This window comes from Triticum urartu, chromosome 3A, assembly GCF_056163025.1.
Source record: "Triticum urartu cultivar PI428250 chromosome 3A, HENAU_Tu73, whole genome shotgun sequence".
Taxonomy (NCBI): Eukaryota; Viridiplantae; Streptophyta; class Magnoliopsida; order Poales; family Poaceae; genus Triticum; species Triticum urartu.
Window position 1 is genome coordinate 726978273 of NC_141875.1, and position 16920 is coordinate 726995192.

General features: G+C 43.9%; 1 protein-coding gene across 1 annotated transcript; it reads left to right on the forward strand.

Moving 5' to 3' along the window:
* The first annotated feature begins 11291 nt into the window (after positions 1–11291).
* LOC147982265 (uncharacterized) lies at positions 11292–12046 on the forward strand. The gene is made up of 2 exons (XM_087516253.1): positions 11292–11885; positions 11996–12046. The coding sequence occupies exons 1-2, from the start codon at positions 11292–11294 to the stop codon at positions 12044–12046; spliced, it is 645 nt and encodes a 214-aa protein (XP_087372379.1).
* Positions 12047–16920: the final 4874 nt, after the last annotated feature.

The following is a 16920-nucleotide window of genomic DNA, read 5'->3' on the forward strand; positions in this document are numbered from 1 at the left end:
CCATCGTATCCTTTCCCAGTCTGGGCCTAAATAACAGCAGGCCCAAGTTTTCGTCCGATAGTCCCTTTGAGTTTTTCGTTTTACATATTGTTATTCTTTTCGGACTTGTAAATACCCGTGCGTTGCAAAAGGGGTACGAGGACAATTATATGTGCGAAACACATTTGCAGTCATGCAGAATTTAAGCTTTACCAAAAATGTGGGAACAAATATTACATATTTTTTAACATGAACTAATTTTTTGGTGAGTGACAAAATAGGTCGAAAAATCTAGACTCGTGGTATTTATAGCTTAAAAAAAGAAACTCGAATCAGTAGTCGAGAAGTACACTTGACCACTAACTTTTTCTTGAGGACTACAAATTAACACATAATTTTCTATATAAATGAAATACATCATAGCCCCCGAGGCTCACCTTCGCAAGTAAAGAAAAATCTTTGTTGACTTGAGATGACTTACCTTACCTAGCTAGAATCCAACCGAAAAACTGACTTGATATAACCACCAACAAAATAATCCAAGATCGTTAAACAAATGCTTCACTGAGTCTAGTTAATATTAATTACACAGGCAAAACATATCCAATCAGTAAAGGAAACAGTAACACTTTACCTTTGGGGATAAGGCATGCAAGACAGTGATTACGTCGTGTAGTTGCTTGGAGCGATATGATAATAGGGATTTGTCTGTAAGACCACCACCTCAACATCTCGGCTTGGAGATGGTTCATGCCTACCAAACAATAAAAGTACCATGTAAAGAAAGGACGCGATGTTCACCATATGTTGCACGTCCACTCAAGGAGTGGGGGCAAGAAGCTAGGTCATTAACTCATGGCACCAAGAGGAATACTTTAAACACTCTTGTGCCTCTCATTGTATGGAGCATTTGGAGGGAAAGGAATAGGCGGGTCTTTGACAAATGACAATGCCTTCCCTCCGTTGCAAAGAGTCATAGATCAAATCAAAGCTGATGCAAGGCAATGGGCTTAAGCGAGTTTGGGTTGTTTTAGTTTAGAGTAATTGTGGTTGTACTTTCCGGAGGGTCTATTCTAGTGTCGTCGTTGTTTTTCGTTGTGTTTCTGGGGCAGTTTGCTTTGGTCGTTTGTACTCCCTCTCTATCTTTATTACAATACATGCAGCTCTCTTGCATGGTTCAAAAAAAAGGATGTGATGTATCTATATCCAGGCTCAAATGCACCTCAATAAACAGTAAAATAAAAAAAATAGTAAAAAAATTGTGCAAACTTTGACAAATGTTTTAGTGCTTGCAAACATTATCATAAAACAACATTCTTGGAAGTCGTGGTGAAAAAAAATGGATGCTCCAAAAATGCTATTTCTGAAAGCATTTTGGAGGGGGTTTTTTTTTGCCATGCCTTCCACAAATGTTGTTTCGAGCTGAAAATTTCCACGCACTGATAAAATTTGTGAAAGTTTGCACCAATTTTTTTAGTTTTTTTTCTGAAAAAAAGTCAGAATTTATTTTTCAACCCGAGCTCAAATGAGCTATGAGTAGAAGGGTGCTTTCGGTAAAGGAAAACCTTTACTTCAAGTACTTTCTTCAGTTGATCACTAGTAGATTTGCTTTTGGACTAGCGGCGGCCGCTCGTACCTTGAACCGAGTGTGCTAGGGTTTCTCCTGCCTTCCGCCAACGCTGCAGACGGTCTACCTCATCTCCTATGGTCTTAGGAGCATGGAGGTGCGGTGGATCCCGACACTTGCCAGCGGGAGGGCTCTATTTTCTAACGTTTTTAAAGATTTGTTAGGGTTTGTGTCCTGCTCGGAGATGCAAGGCGGCGGCGTCTCTCTGTAGATGGAATAAGGTCATTCCTGCCTAGCCCCATTTCGGTGGTGTTTTTAGAATCGTTGGAGGGTGTGTGCAGGTTTGTCTCTGGTGGATCTCGTGGGATTCGGTTGGCATTTGTCTTCGATGGATCTACGTGGATCCCGTCTTCGTTCGTCTGTGTTCGTGTGTCTATAGGTTGGACCTTTGCGATCTACGCTTCTCTTCATCAGCGGCGGTTGCTATCCTGGTGCGCTGGTCCTATGGGGTGTTAGCACGACGACTTCACGACTGTCTACTACAACAAGGCTTGCCCGACTCCGATGAGGGAGGGGCGATGATGGCGGCACGCCTTCGACGTGCTACAGTGCTTGTAGTCAGGGGCGGAGCCAGGAAATTTGGCCATTGGGTTCACTCATTCACTCCTTATGAGAACTTGATACTAACTTATGAACATTAAAGTCTAATTGCAACAAAAGTATAACACCCATAAACAATATAACAGAAAACAAATATAGTATCACATATCACATTTTGTGTTGCATTGAAAAATTGAAGAGTGCAAAACATACTGGTTTGATAAATTGTGAAAACACTTATCTGCATATTATAAATAATAGAGTAGTATCAAATAACTTTGTAGCTCCAGGTTTAGCTTCTCATGTTCCTGAAACGTTGAAAAAATGATAAGTTAGTTTGACAAGTTTAAAGTAAGTACCATCAAGCAATTGAAGTTTGTAAAGTCACTCACTTTTAGAGTGACCCCTTTCAATCTTTCATCACCTTAAAAAGATTAAACACTGCATCTTTACTAATGGTAGAAAATATATCTTTCTCAATATAGTAAATTAGAGAGTCACTCATGAACCGATCACCCATTTTATACCGCAACTTTTTCTTGACATTCATAGCTGAAAGGCATCTCTCCATTGTAAACCGAATCAAACGAAGCACTAAGACGTACTCAATTTTGCTTTCTTGTAAGAACAGTTTGCTTATCGATAGCAACCTGAATTGATTGATCTTGATTCATCAAGGCATCACATCTTTTTATTGCTAGATTATGAAAGCTATTAACATTACTTTTACTCAGATGAGTATCTAGTCTGCTTTTCCTGTTCCAGCCGTTATCACTAATTACAAATGCATCACTTCCAGATTGTCCCTCATTGTAATCTCTGAAAAGGTAGCAGCACAAACAAAAGGCCTTATGCACCCTGTCACTATACTCAAGCAAACGACCATATTGATCAAACCAATCTAGATTAAATCTCCGTTGAGTATCTCCAATCTCCCCCTATGGGTAATCAAAATTAAGCGGTGGCCCGTAAGGTCTCCTCGGTAAATATTGGAGCCTAACCTCATCTTACTTCCTTGGATTGCTTGTGTACTCTGCAATCCTTTTTCGATCGGCCTGATCAGAAGGCAACTCATCTAAGTTAATTTTTGTGCGAATAGTAGGTTTCGGGAGACTAGTTGCACTGACATGTGATGCACTTTGCTTACGTCTAATGGGTGACCTTGATGTGCCTGTATCATTAACGAGATCTGGTGACCGAATTTTCTTCGAATAATACCCCTCCATAGCCTAGATCAATCAAAGTCCACAGAAAAAAAAAACTAGGGCAAAAAATCACTATTGTGCATTCGTACTAATAGGCTATTAGTTAGATAGAACATATATAAGAGAGAGTAGATGAGGAGATGTGATAATGTAATCTAACTAGAAGAACGCCCGTGCGTTGCAACGGGGCCACGTTAACTTAAAGAGTTCAATATTACGACATTGGCGACTTTTTTTACCATCAAATCCTCACACACACACACTCCCTCCCTCTTCCTCACTCTCTCTCCCCCTCTCCCTCTCTCTAACACACACACATCCATCTTATTGGGTACGGGACCATAATCCATCTATTTCACACACACACGCTAGTGCATAACAATATGGATTATGTGTATTATATTTGCCACCAGAACTGAGGGAATTAATTTCATGTAAATCGGCCAGCCACAGCTCCAAGAATACGTGGAGGAGGTGGCCCGGGTCAGCGTCGGCGCCGTCCAGCGCGGGCCACGGGTCCGCTTCCAAGTGCACGTGCAATGCACGTCTTCACAAATATTACAACCAGGTGTGAGAAATCACATACTAACACGATGTTGCAATCAATTTGTAATTAAAGAAGGCAAAAGTCTTTTTTCTTAAACAAGAATTCCTTATGCTGGAGTTTAAACAAACCCCACAATAGCCCTACTTATCACCTAATTAAGCAGATGCATGACTTATGAAGCGGATAAGAAATCATGTTAACTTGGAACTAAAATTCCAACAAAAGAGTGAGGAATAAACCTTTTTATCATTGCTCTGAAGTCTGAACCTCCCCCTATTTGTTAGTGAAATGTGAGTATGCTTGGAAGATAATAATTTTTTATGCAACATATGCTTTTACATCCGAAAGAGCTACAAAATTTGTTGACCTACCTATGTGCACTTCCTAAATCAAGCGGATAAAATTATTTCTATCGGCAATATAAAATATTAAACATTAGAAAGAAAGGGACAATGTCCACTAACCATGCAAATATTCTGACCATGGGATATTTAGGCTGGCGTATATGGGAAATCAAAGCTAAAAATGACTCGATGAGTTAGGGATACATCAATAAATATTGTAAAAAGTGATAAAAACAAATCTGCAGCAACTCGCGACCCCACGAACTCGTATTCGCAATGAGCAAGTTAGTGAGGCCACCACGGTAGGCTAGCACCAAGGGACAAGGGCAACAACCGCCTTCCCATCCAACCTACTGATTCTGCTGGCGCTACTTTCATCCTAAGCCCATGAGTACCGTTAGTGTGTTGCCACGTACGGAGAAACTATGAACTGAAATTTTCATCCAAATCATGAAAAATGTTAATGTTCCTCTCCTCTCCCATCCCTCGTGTGAACATACCCAATTCGTGGTTGGCTCGCTACATTCAGCATAGCTCTGATGTGCACTGCCCTCGCTCTTGATTAGTTGCCGCAGTGCCACGCATCTACACCAACAAGCTGGGGAAACAAATGCAAATGTTACACCGAGTCAAAATCAACCATCCCACAATCGTAACAATAGAAAAGATAATAACCAAAATTTAACAGAAGAACTATTGCTTGGCTCCCAGATCCATCTCGATTGCCCTTGATCTAGCTGCTGAGCTTCTCCTAGCCACCTCAACATCACGTCATTACCAACACATGTAGTGGATGCCTAGTGGGACAAGGATTAAGAAATAACATGAGGTGAAAAATGCGATGGCTGTCAATTCCATAAGACGATCCAAGTAATTTGACAAAACAGATCGGGAGCATCTTGTATAATCTCAAAAAAGCAACTAAAAATATGAGAAATGAAGTGATGAAAATCAGCCCCTGCTCTCATTTATGCTCGCTTTTGTAATGGGAGGCAAGGAATGGGGATACCGGGAGAAGTAAGGATCACATGGACGGCAAGCCTCCACCACCGGCAAGTGGGGTTGCTTCACATCCAATCTCCACGGCCGCCGCCTCCATGGGGACGAACTCCCATGTTCACAACCGGGCTCCCAATCGGCCGCTGCCTCGCCGACCTTGACGACGAAGTAGTCCCTCCCTTCGATCCCATTCGCAACGGAGGCAATACCCATCCCAGCGGACGGGTCCGCGGTGAGATCCCTACTGGATTGTGGTCGCGCCTCCCCAAACCTCACCGCGGGACACATGAGAGGGCGTCGTTGCCATGGTCAGGCTTGGATGGGGAAATGAGGCGACATAGCAGCAACGGCGCCTTCGCCGGGATTGGTGGCGACGGCGGCGGCGAGCGAGCGGGAGGACGGCGGCGGCGAGAGAGTAGGAGGGTGGTGGCGGCAGTCCATCGGCCGCCGTGACGTGAGAGGAGGATGGGGATGGGGCCGCGATCTGGACGTATGGAGCGGTCGAGAGGAGGGGAAGCAGGCGGCTGGGTTTTTCCATCATGCGGGGTTTGGGGGAGGTCAAACGAGAGGGTTTTTTTCGTGCGGGAGGCAGAGCAACGAGGGCGGATATAGGGAGATGGGACGCGGTCGGTTGGCAGGAAAAGGAAAGCTACGCAAAATCACGTCAATATAAGAAAATATCCCATCAATACTTGATTGATTGCGATTTATTTTTATATGGTAACTAATTTGATCATCAATACTTGATTGATTGTGATTTATTTTTTATATGGTAACTAATCTGATGGGTTTATGTGGGTGGTGAAGCGAAAAGGAAAGCTACGCATTTTTTTAGTCAGTAGAGATGATTGATGATAAGAAAATCACATCAATATAAGGAAATATCCCATCAATACTTGATTGATTGCGATTTCTTTTTTATACGGTAACTAATCCGATCATCAATACTTGATTGATTGCGATTTATTTTTTATATGGTAACTAATCTGATGGGTTTATGTGGGTGGTGAAGCGAAAAGGAAAGCTACGCATTTTTTAGGCAGTAGAGACGATTGATGATAAAAAGGGGAAATCACATCAATATAAGGAAATATCCCATCAATACTTGATTGATTGCGATTTATTTTTTATATGGTAACTAATCTGATCATCAATACTTGATTGATTGCGATTTTTTTATGGTAACTAATCTGATGGGTTTATGTGGGTGGTGAAGCGAAAAGACAGGTGGGAGGGAGACGAAATAAAACCAGCGAAATAAAACCAACGAAAGTGGTGAGGCGAAATAAAAACCAGCGAAAAATAACCGGCGGACTATTCGTAGATTTTTTTGGTTCGTCTGTCTTGGTGCGACGGGATGTTAGGGCCTGGAGTGCGTGGGGGCGGGCGGGGGACTCGGCTTGAGGTTTTTTTTTTTTGGTTTTATGCGGCTTAGCGTGAGACGGGAGGTTGGGCGTGTGCGGGACTCGATCGCGGGGTTTTCTTTGATTTTTCGCGGCTGAGAGGAAGGTGAGAGGAAGTACCAAAGAAGTACCAAAAAAGACCGGGTAAGGTGGGACGAAAATAAAATTCGAAACGCGTACCAACTCAGACATTAGGAGTAGAGATTACCTCAAATTTTGGGCTACAAGTGTTGCAGCTAGCGGCCTGCTTGCCGCCAGCGTGCGGCGGCGAGGTGCCGAACAACACGAGCTGGCGAGAGGAGAGGTGCGATTTGGAAAAGAAACAGACGACGAGGCTCGCGTGTGGCTGCTTTACGTGACTAATCACAAGGGGCCTGCTAATCACGGTTTAGGCCTGGCCGCCTGGGCACATGGACTCCTTGTGGGCTTTTGGCCCTTTGCTTAGCTTTTTCTTAGGGCTGGCCCTTTGCTTACCTGTTCTCACATGGCCCTCGCGTTATTTGATGGGGTCAGGCAGGATTTTTTACTGGATTCAGATCAGGCAACCACGTACCTACATGTACGTACAAGGCAAAAGTCGTTGGGTTCACTTGAACCCAACGCTTCTACATTGGCTCCGTCCCTGCTTGTAGGTGGTCTACGAACCTAGATGTATTTTTTCTTCTGGTGTTTTTTATGCTAACTTAACAGTAGATGGATAGAAAGGAAAAAAGTACTTCCTTTAGTTAAATTAAATTTTCAGGATTATTCAAAGTGTAGGCATTGTATACCTTTGTTTAATAATAAAATGCAGAATAATCTGATAGTACAATGTGTATAATCAGAACTATATATATGGCGTCCAAATCCTCTAGATAGAAAGACATCAATTAATTCCTCGGCAACCCGGCTTCAGGCCATGCTCACGCTGGTTTCTCATGAATGCATGTCATCAGCAAAATGTCAGCGTTCCGCGACACCACATCACACCATAGTATCTCCCTTATTCATTTGGTTAACCTATACATCAAGGATTGTGTGTTGCTGGTAGATATAATCCAAACCACCCAAGCTGAATCTGCTCTGTTTCTCTACAACATAATGAGATTTAGAGAAATGCTCATGGACAGGCAGCTATGTATAATTGTTTTTGAGGTAAATACATCGGGAGTCATAGAACTTGCACGGGACGTTCAGTTTGGTGCATAAACTCGTAAAATACGTGTTTCTGGTCATCTAACTTGTCCTCTTGTTCATATACGGTGCTTTCTATCGTATCGCAGGCACACGTGGCGTGCCAACGTTGTGGGGGGGCCATTTTCACTGTTTTTTTAACCCTTGCATTTTATTTATTTATGCAGAAAATTCTCAAATAAAATTAAAACCAAACGTTTCTGATCCCTTGCATTTTATCTACACGGACAATTCTCAAATGAAATTGAAAACGCGGGTACATGCTGGGCTTCGAACTACTCGACTAACCTGATGTTTGGCGATTAGTACGCACAGTTAGCTCCATATTATATGGATAGTATGAAGCAAATAGAAATTAAAACAGGAAAAGCTGTGCAAAAAAGGGATAGACCCGGTTCAAACCTATGACCTCCTGGCTAGCTCGCCGCATGTGCAATTAAAGAGATATACACAATTTATTGTTTGTATTCTTTCTTTTTTCTATGTAAGAAACTAACTTATATTCTAGATAAACTTTTTGGACAAATCATTAAACTTTTCCCCGCAAAAAAAATCATTAAACTTTTGTTTGAATTCGCATAATATTAAATTTGAAAAATCTAGATAGAAGAAAAGTGCAGAATGAATGTACATAATTTTTTTAGACAAATAAACTACATTTTTGTTTAAAATCGAATAATTTTAACTTAAAAAATCTAGTGCAGAATGAATGCACACATTTTTTTGGACAAATAGACGGAAATTGTGTTCGAATTCAAATAAATCTAATTTTTTAAATATAGATAAAGGAAAATATAGGTCAGAATGCTTGTACGTAAATTTTTCGGACAAATGAACTATTTCTTCTGAATTTGAATAATTAAAAATTTAAAAATCTAGATAAAAGAAGATATATTGCAGAATAAATGTACACGAATTTCTTTCAGGCAAATTAGCGGGGGTTTTTTCGAATACGAATAATTTTAAAGTTGAAAATCTAGATAAATGAAATATAGTTCAGCTGAATTTTCCAGAAGAATTTTAAAATTTCAACAATTTTATATTTGAAAAAAATTGATCGCTCAAACAGAATGATTCCACTCTCTCCGTGATAATGTGCATATATTTCTATTACCCGCGTAGTTTTCTTAAATAGAACAAGATTAGTAACAACATATACAGGAACATTTCCACGCATGAATATTTTTTTGAAATGCGTGAACATTTTTAAAATGCAACATACTTTTTTTAATTACACAAATATTTTATAAATCTTTAATTTTTTAAAATATCACATACTTTTTTTACAACGTAGAACATTTTTGAAACGTCACAAACAACAAAATATAAGTTGTTTTCTTACATCATTTTATTCCTGCGGGGAATTACACGAACATGTTTTTAGTTTTCGTTTATTCCTTTGTTGGGCTGAGCGAACATTGTATTAAAGAAAATTTTGTTTGTGAGTTTGATGTCAATTTATTCTTGGTCGAGTGGCTAGTGCAGTTATCTCTTAGTTTGCAGGACGTCCCGTTCTAGTCCCCTGGCGCTATTTTATTCGTCTTTCTTGAAAGATACTGTGTGCCTACATGTGCGTAATTAAATAAAAATCGAGGCTGCGTTTTGCAAAAGAAAGATAATGCATGGCTCACCCAACACCTCACCACTCACCGCCCCCGACATGTGGGCCATATTCATGCTGACACGGTACGTGAGCACAAGATACGTCTGGATACGAAAGAACCGTATCTGCACGCATAGGCAAGTTATGTGACCGCAATGACGTATTTTACAACTTTTAGCACCAAACTGAACATCATATGCAAGTTATATGACTGCCATTAATATTACCTCATTGTTTTTCTCTTGATCTAACACTTGGGCATGAAGATAAATTTTTAGGTTCATCATGCAACGTGCTAAAATCAAGTAGCACATTCAATTAATTTGAGGATAAGTTAGTTGACTGTGTAGGTTGAGAATGAGGTAATATCACTTGGAGTCACAGAACTTGCGTCGTATGTTCAATTTAGTGCTAGAACTTTAAAAATACGGTTTTGTAGTCACCTAACTTGATTTAAGCGTGCGGATACGATTATAATACGCGTATGTGAGTGTATCTATGTGTATTGACCCACCTGTCAGTGAGTTGAAACTGGGCATGATGTATTTTTTTTACAAAAAAAACACCGTCATATTTGTACAGAAAACACCGTCGATGACAAATCAATGTGCTTTTTGTGCTCTCTACGTTCTCCCATGGACAGTGATTATACAGCAGCATGGTCAACTCATGACCACCACAGAGCAGCGTCGGCCTCTTCTTCGCTCAACCTCTCGCTCCCATACGGCTAAGGTTTTGGCCGGAGAGCACATGGAGCATGCGGGAAGAGACCTCCTGTTCCGAGGACGTGGATCCTCCTCCGCCTCCTTCATGCACATGCCCTATAATAAAAAGTAGTTTGAGGCGTTTATATTTTTCTTTCTTCTCAATGCAAGCTATCAATAGTGGGTCTCATCAAAGAATAGATAATAAATACTTCACTACACATGCATCATTTGTTAAAGACCGCCTATCCGAGGAATACAAGAAACTTGACATTTATTGGCGGCAAAGGTATGCTTATCGGCTCTGCAAGCTTGGCGAGGGCAACACCTCTTTCCTTCACGCTGGCGCGTCTACCCGCCTTTGTAAGAATCAGATTCAAGTCCTGCATGCGGATGGGTCGCTCATTTTAATCATGGCGACAAAGCTAGAGTGCTAGCGGACTTTTATTCGTCTCTCCTGGGCACTGCCGCCCCCTCTTCATGGAGCTTTGACCCTCACTGGTACTTGGCGCGCGTGCCCGCCTGGATGATCTTGAGAGGCCTTTCACCCTGGAGGAGATCAAAGTGGCGGTCTGGGCTATGCGGTCCAACTGTAGCCCCGGTCCGGACGGGTTTGGCCCTGCCTTCTTTAAGAGCTTTTGGGACATGGTTTCTCTGGACTTGTTGGACTTCTTGAATGATTTCTACTCTGGTGATGCGGACCTGGATGGTGTTAATCGTGCTCTTATTACCCTGCTGCCTAAGTGTGACATGGTGCTCTCAGCGGATGGATTCCGACCCATTTCCCTCCAAAATTGCATCATGAAAATCATCTCCTGAATCTTGACTACACGGCTGCAGAAGTTTATTGAGCTTTTGGTGTCCTTCGAACAATCTGGGTTTATTGCCGGGAGATGCATTGCAGATAATTTCTTGAATGCAGCGGGTTTGGTCCAGAGCTGCCGTCTTCGAAAGGCACCCACGATTGCCCTCAAGTTGGATTTCAAGAAAGCCTTTGATTCTGTTAGCTGGGACGCTCTGGGTGTAATCATGCAGGCACGTGGGTTCGGTGACCGGTGGTGTTCTTGGATCCATAATATCCTTACCACTGGCAAAACGGCGGTGTTGTTGAACGGGGTCCCCGGTAGGTGGATTCAGTGTAAAAAAGGGCTGCGACAAGGGGACCCTATGTCGCCCTACCTCTTCTTGATAGTTGCGGACCTTCTCCACCAATTGATTGTGAAGGATGACTCCGTTGATCGGTTGCTGCATCCCCTTGTCGACGACCTGCCCTGTCCTGTTGTTCAGTACGCCGATGATACCCTCCTGTTGGTCCGTGCTGATCGTGGGCAGCTCTCTCGGCTAAAGTCTATTTTGGATGCCTTCTCTGCTACCATGGGGCTAACTATCAACTACCACAAAAGCACCTTCATCCCAATTTGTGTTGACCCTGCGCACGTTGCCCTGCTAGCTGCGGACCTTGGCTGCCCGTTGTCGACGTTCCCCCAAACATACCTCGGCCTGCCTCTCTGTGATGAAAAATTGCCTGCTAGCGCCATGGATTTCTTGCCAATCAAGATTGAACGTCGCATACCTGGATGGCGCACACACACTCTTGACCAGGGGAGCCGTTTGACGCTTTCTTCTGTGGTTCTGGCTGCGATCCCCACTCATGCCATGACAGTTCTACCCCTCCCCAAAGGCGTTGTAGCCAGGATGGACCGCCCCCGCCGGGCCATGTTCTGGAAAGGGGCGAGTGAGTGCTCCGGGGGAGACTGCCAGGTTGCATGGCATGAGGCTTGTCGTCTCCGCTCAGAGGGGGGGCTTGGATTGATCGACATTGAGGTCCAGAACACATGTCTCTTGCTGAAGATGGTCCATAAAATCTTCAGTGGCGTTTGTACCCCCTGGACTACCTGGGCGCGCCGTTGGTACTTGGGTGACCGTCCCGCGGCTTCGACATCCTCTTGGAAGGCGTTCGCCTCCCTGGTCCCTCTCTATCGTTCCCTAACTTCTGTAAGGATTGGGGACGGGGTGGGCACGTCCATCTGGCATGACAACTGGACCTCTCTCGGGGCCTTGGCGGCCGCTCTTCCCGCCGCGTACACACACTGTCTCCACCCCAGCGCAACCTTGGAGGATTTTGGGCGGCTTGGTCCCGATGCAATTCCTATGCATGATCGTCTGTCTAGGTCTACTGAGTTGGAGCTCCACTTACTTCGGTCCGCGCTTGCTCGCGTGCGTTTCTCTTCGACAAATGATGAGCGGACACTCGCTTGGGGGGGTGTCTACAGTTCAAGGCGGGTGCGGTGTACCATATGATCAAAAGCTCTGGCTGCGGGCTCCCCCTGCACGACTTAAACTGGGACGGCTTCATGCCCCTCAAAGTCAAGGTGTTCGCCTGGATTCTACGGCATGGCAACACCCGTACAAGGGCCTTCCTTCATCGAATCGGGTTCCTTGACTATGACGATTGCCCTTTCTGCCTCGAGCGGTCGGAAACAATCACGCACCTCTTCTTGGAATGCCCCCGTTTGCGTCAGGTGTGGGCGTGTATCCTCGATCGTCGTTGCTTGCCGGTTGACTGCACGGTGGAAAGAGTTTGGGCCGCCTTCTCTGCTTGTCACCCTTCCTGGAGCCGTCCTCTCCTCAGCACGGCGATGTGCTCTGTCCTCTGGGTGGTCTGGAAGTCCAGGAACCAGATGGTGTTCGATAACATCCGTACCTCGGATGTGGACTTGCGGCGTTTGATTACAGAGCATCTTCTCTTGTGGATAGTTCGGGCTCCATCCCGCGTAGACTGTGCACCGTTGCGTCAATGGTGCGCAGATGTTTGTACTTGAGCCCCTCTCTCTCTCTCCCTCCCCCCACCCCCATTAGCACTCTGTGGGTGTGTTGTGTGATGTAATGCTTCATTATTACTTTTAAATACAAAAATCTTCAGGTGGGCGATCGCCCCCCGTTGAATGTTCAAAAAAACTACACATGCATCTCTAGTCTCCACTTCGACCTTTTTAGTTTTATGCATCAGACCATACTTTTTCTCCCCAAGCACCTGCCTCCTGTAGTAGATCCCGCTGCTCCATCTGAACCTACTTTCTTGACATCCGGTCATATGTGGCTTACGGGGCATCACCCTGGGGCTATGCATTGGTCATGCCCTAACTCTCCCTACCTCCCAACGATGCGGCACACGGTCAACCTTCATCTGGTCCGACCATAAGACCCCACGGCCCACCTTCCTTTCTCCTTCCCAAGAAGGCCACAACGGCCGGCAAGCACTTCTCTATCCACGATGGCCCGATGGGGAGGGGGCGTGGTGGAGACGCTTCGGGGAGGGCCTTTTCACGTTCAGTATGTGCATGTGTTCTTTTCGCAACAAAAAAAATGTTCTTTCTGCAAAAGAAAGTACGTGCATGTGTCTCCCATCAAGCAAGCTTTCTGTTTTTCCACTGTGTGGCACCCCGGCTTGCAGCACTCAGCACTGAAACGTCCCGTGTTCTAGCCCAAAGATCAACATCTTTTAAAACATGCCACTGCTTGATATAAAACAAAACAACTCTTTATTGCAATTACTATGGGTGCAAGGGCTATCATGTACAAGGTTTATTGAGGCAAGGTGGCACTACACCTATTGTATGTGAATAAGCTAGCCTCCATTTGTAGCAGCGGGACAACGGCAATGGTGATGGGCTACACTCCAAAGGGACACTGCCGGGACATTCCTAGTTCGCAGACTCGGGATCCTCGAGATGCGGAATCATGACATTACCTGCATCTGGCATGACACGTTGGTGAGTACTTTGAATGTACTCGCAAGCTCACAACAACCAGAAGCATCAAGACAAGACAATAATATAGCATTACAAGTTAAGTTATGAACAAATATTACGAGTGTGGAAGAAATAATGAGCATGATGTTGATAAACTAGTTATAATGATAAATCGTTGCTTAAGGTCGCATGGACCATCTTACTCTTGACTATCCAATCAGTCAACTTATCCTCGTGATCACCTCATAATCATCAAGTGATCATCACCGGCATCCTGCCAAACTGTTGCTTACTCAACCATAAAGATAAGTCATTTCCTCACTGGTATTGATCAATAGTGTGACCTAGTATGAATTGTATCAATACCGTGGACTCAGCTATTCAAATAGATTCAAACACTCCGCAGTGGTTGCGCACTTTACCCACACTATGAAGCTCATGGCCCCGTACCTCAGTACAATTCCCCTACGAGTGGACTGGTGCTGCTTCAATAAAACCCGTCTACCTCGTAGAACTTCTACCATATCGCTGACATACCCCTCAGGTCATGTCCTGGTGTCCCCCGTGACACCTGCCACCTGGTGGCTAAACAAGACTGTCCCAAACGGCGACCCAATAATTGTCCCAAACGGGGACCCATGGTCATACAACTCGGGATCACAAGATTATCGCCGCCGGTAGCACGAATGCGTAACCTCCCCTCTTCGATGATACGGATAACAGGCACAACGATAGACCGAATTAGGGCCTTTCCATAAAAGACAAATGTGGCTGCACTGAAAAGTTCGGTTCAGTGGCACTATGACTTGATCAACGAGTGGAGGAATTATATCCCCGAGATTATATTTGTCATAACAATTCCTCTGATATCATTTATCAACCTAAGATCCAAGTCATAGCAATATCCAACTAGCAATCCAATGAATAATCTAGCCATGTCATTTCTACTTACTCCATAAGTAAAATATCAAGCATGGTCATGTTGTTTCATGAATATAGTGAACATATAGCTGTTGATCCTACTAATGCAAAGTAGGCATGGCAATAGCATATCCAAATATTATCACCAAAGAAGCTATGGATAATCTATTTCCAACTAATTCAAAGTAAACCATGTTTTATTATTTAAACCATGACATTGCATTGCAATCATGTAAGTGGAGGGTGTGGCTTGCCTTGCTCCAAGGGAGTGTGGAAAATGCTCCTGCCTTCAACACTTATTTAATTCCTCTGGAAAAATATTTTTAAAAGCAATTGTAAATAACACATAAAGCATTTCATTCTATCAAAAAATTTCTAGACAGATCACAAAAATGTCAACGCTGCCAATAAATAAAGGAGCTTAAGATAAAATTAGTGCAAAAAGAATGAGCTCAATTAGAACTAAGTTTAGGAGATAAGGCTGGTCAAAGTTGGGGTCAAACTGGAATTAAAATGAATTAAACAGATAAATAGGATTTTCCTCAGGCTTCCACGTCGAAGACGTAATTTGGAATTATGCCTCCACTTAGAAAACGCTTCGGTGTGGGTTGTGTGGCTGACAGGTTGGGTCACCCTGTCAGTTTTAAAGAGAGAGAGGGAGACAGGGGCGATGACGCTTACCGGCGATCGTTCACTGGCGTTGAGGTCACGGCGGGGCAGGGAGATGATAGGGATGGGACAGGAGCTTGATGGCGAATTCACAAGTACCCGTGGTTCACCAGGAGGTGGTCGAACGATGTCAGAACCTTCCTCTCCGTCGCCGATGAGCATTGGGCTTTGACGAAAATGAGCTTCCCGACATCGATTTGCTCGGGAGAGGAGTTGAGGAGGACCAGTAAACCACCAGGAGCTTGGTGAAGGGGCTGCTAGAGCTAGGATTCACCACAAGGAGCTTGGTGAAGGGGCAGCGGCGGAGCCGTGGCTCAATCCTTGGCTTGACTATAGTGCGTAAAGCACGCTCTCTCTCTCTCTCTCACACACACACACACACACCTCGCCTCCTCCCTTTTATAAGGGAGGAGAAATAGGAAGAGACGGAAGGTTAATCCAACCACGTGGTAGCAAATTCCCTTGCATCCTAACGATTGCGTTAATTAGGCACGGGAACCAACACTACTGCAGGAATTCCTAGCAATGGCGGGCGAAAAAATCTCAGCAATGGCGGGCTAGGCTCTCAGGGGCAACTTTTGAATACATAACGTGAGAATTCAGCCCACGAAGTGTCGTCTGCGTGAGAGACATTTATGCTGTGTAGGGTGGCTATCTTTTTTGTTATTTTCAAGCCCAAAGTGGTTTACGTAACCACAGATGTAGTCCGACAACTGGAGGCCGACTACACCGAGACATTATGGAGGAACCTATTTCAAGTCCAGCGACCGAAGAAGATGTGTAGGTTGGAGCGACTGAGGTGCAACCAAGCTTGAAGACTAATTCAATGACTACTATGGTGTCCCAACCCACTGGACTCTCACCACGATGGTTTTCGGCCCAGTGGGCCAGGCGGAGAACCCCTAGGTCGGTTTCGCCTTGACCACTTTTTGCGGCCCATGGCGGGTTATACGGAAACTCCGGAAGACATACAAGTCAAGGATACATGAGCCATGGAGGACTCTGCCTCCACTAACATAACCGACTACGATCTGTAACCCTAGGACCTTGGTATGCTATATAAGCTGGGCCGACTTGTAGAACACAGTCGCTTAGTATTCTCCTATACTTTGTACACACCCAACGCAATATGCGAGAGCAAGAGTAGAGTTTTTATCTCCTTAGTGAGAGCCCGTAAAAGGGTAAATCCTTGCTTTCTGTTACCATTCAGCCAAGTTGCCTATCTAGGACAACATATAGTGAAGATATTTTTAATATACACTACATTAAAAAAATAATTTTATACATTGAAAAACAATTCAGCGCATATTAAAAAAGTAGTCTGTCCAATTTTTTTAAAGTTCGGCTTGTATTTAAAACATAATCATTAATGTACATATTAAAATAAAAAGGTCATCATACATTAAAAAAGGTTCACTGTGCATCAAAATCTACATATTATACTGTATTGAAGA

Bases quoted from the DNA above. Each gene is read 5' to 3' on its own strand.
- LOC147982265 (XM_087516253.1), top strand. From the start codon at position 11,292: ATGTCGCCCTACCTCTTCTTGATAGTTGCGGACCTTCTCCACCAATTG. The intron at 11,886-11,995 runs GTTGCATGGCAT...TAAAATCTTCAG, and splicing joins GCTCCGGGGGAGACTGCCAG to TGGCGTTTGTACCCCCTGGA.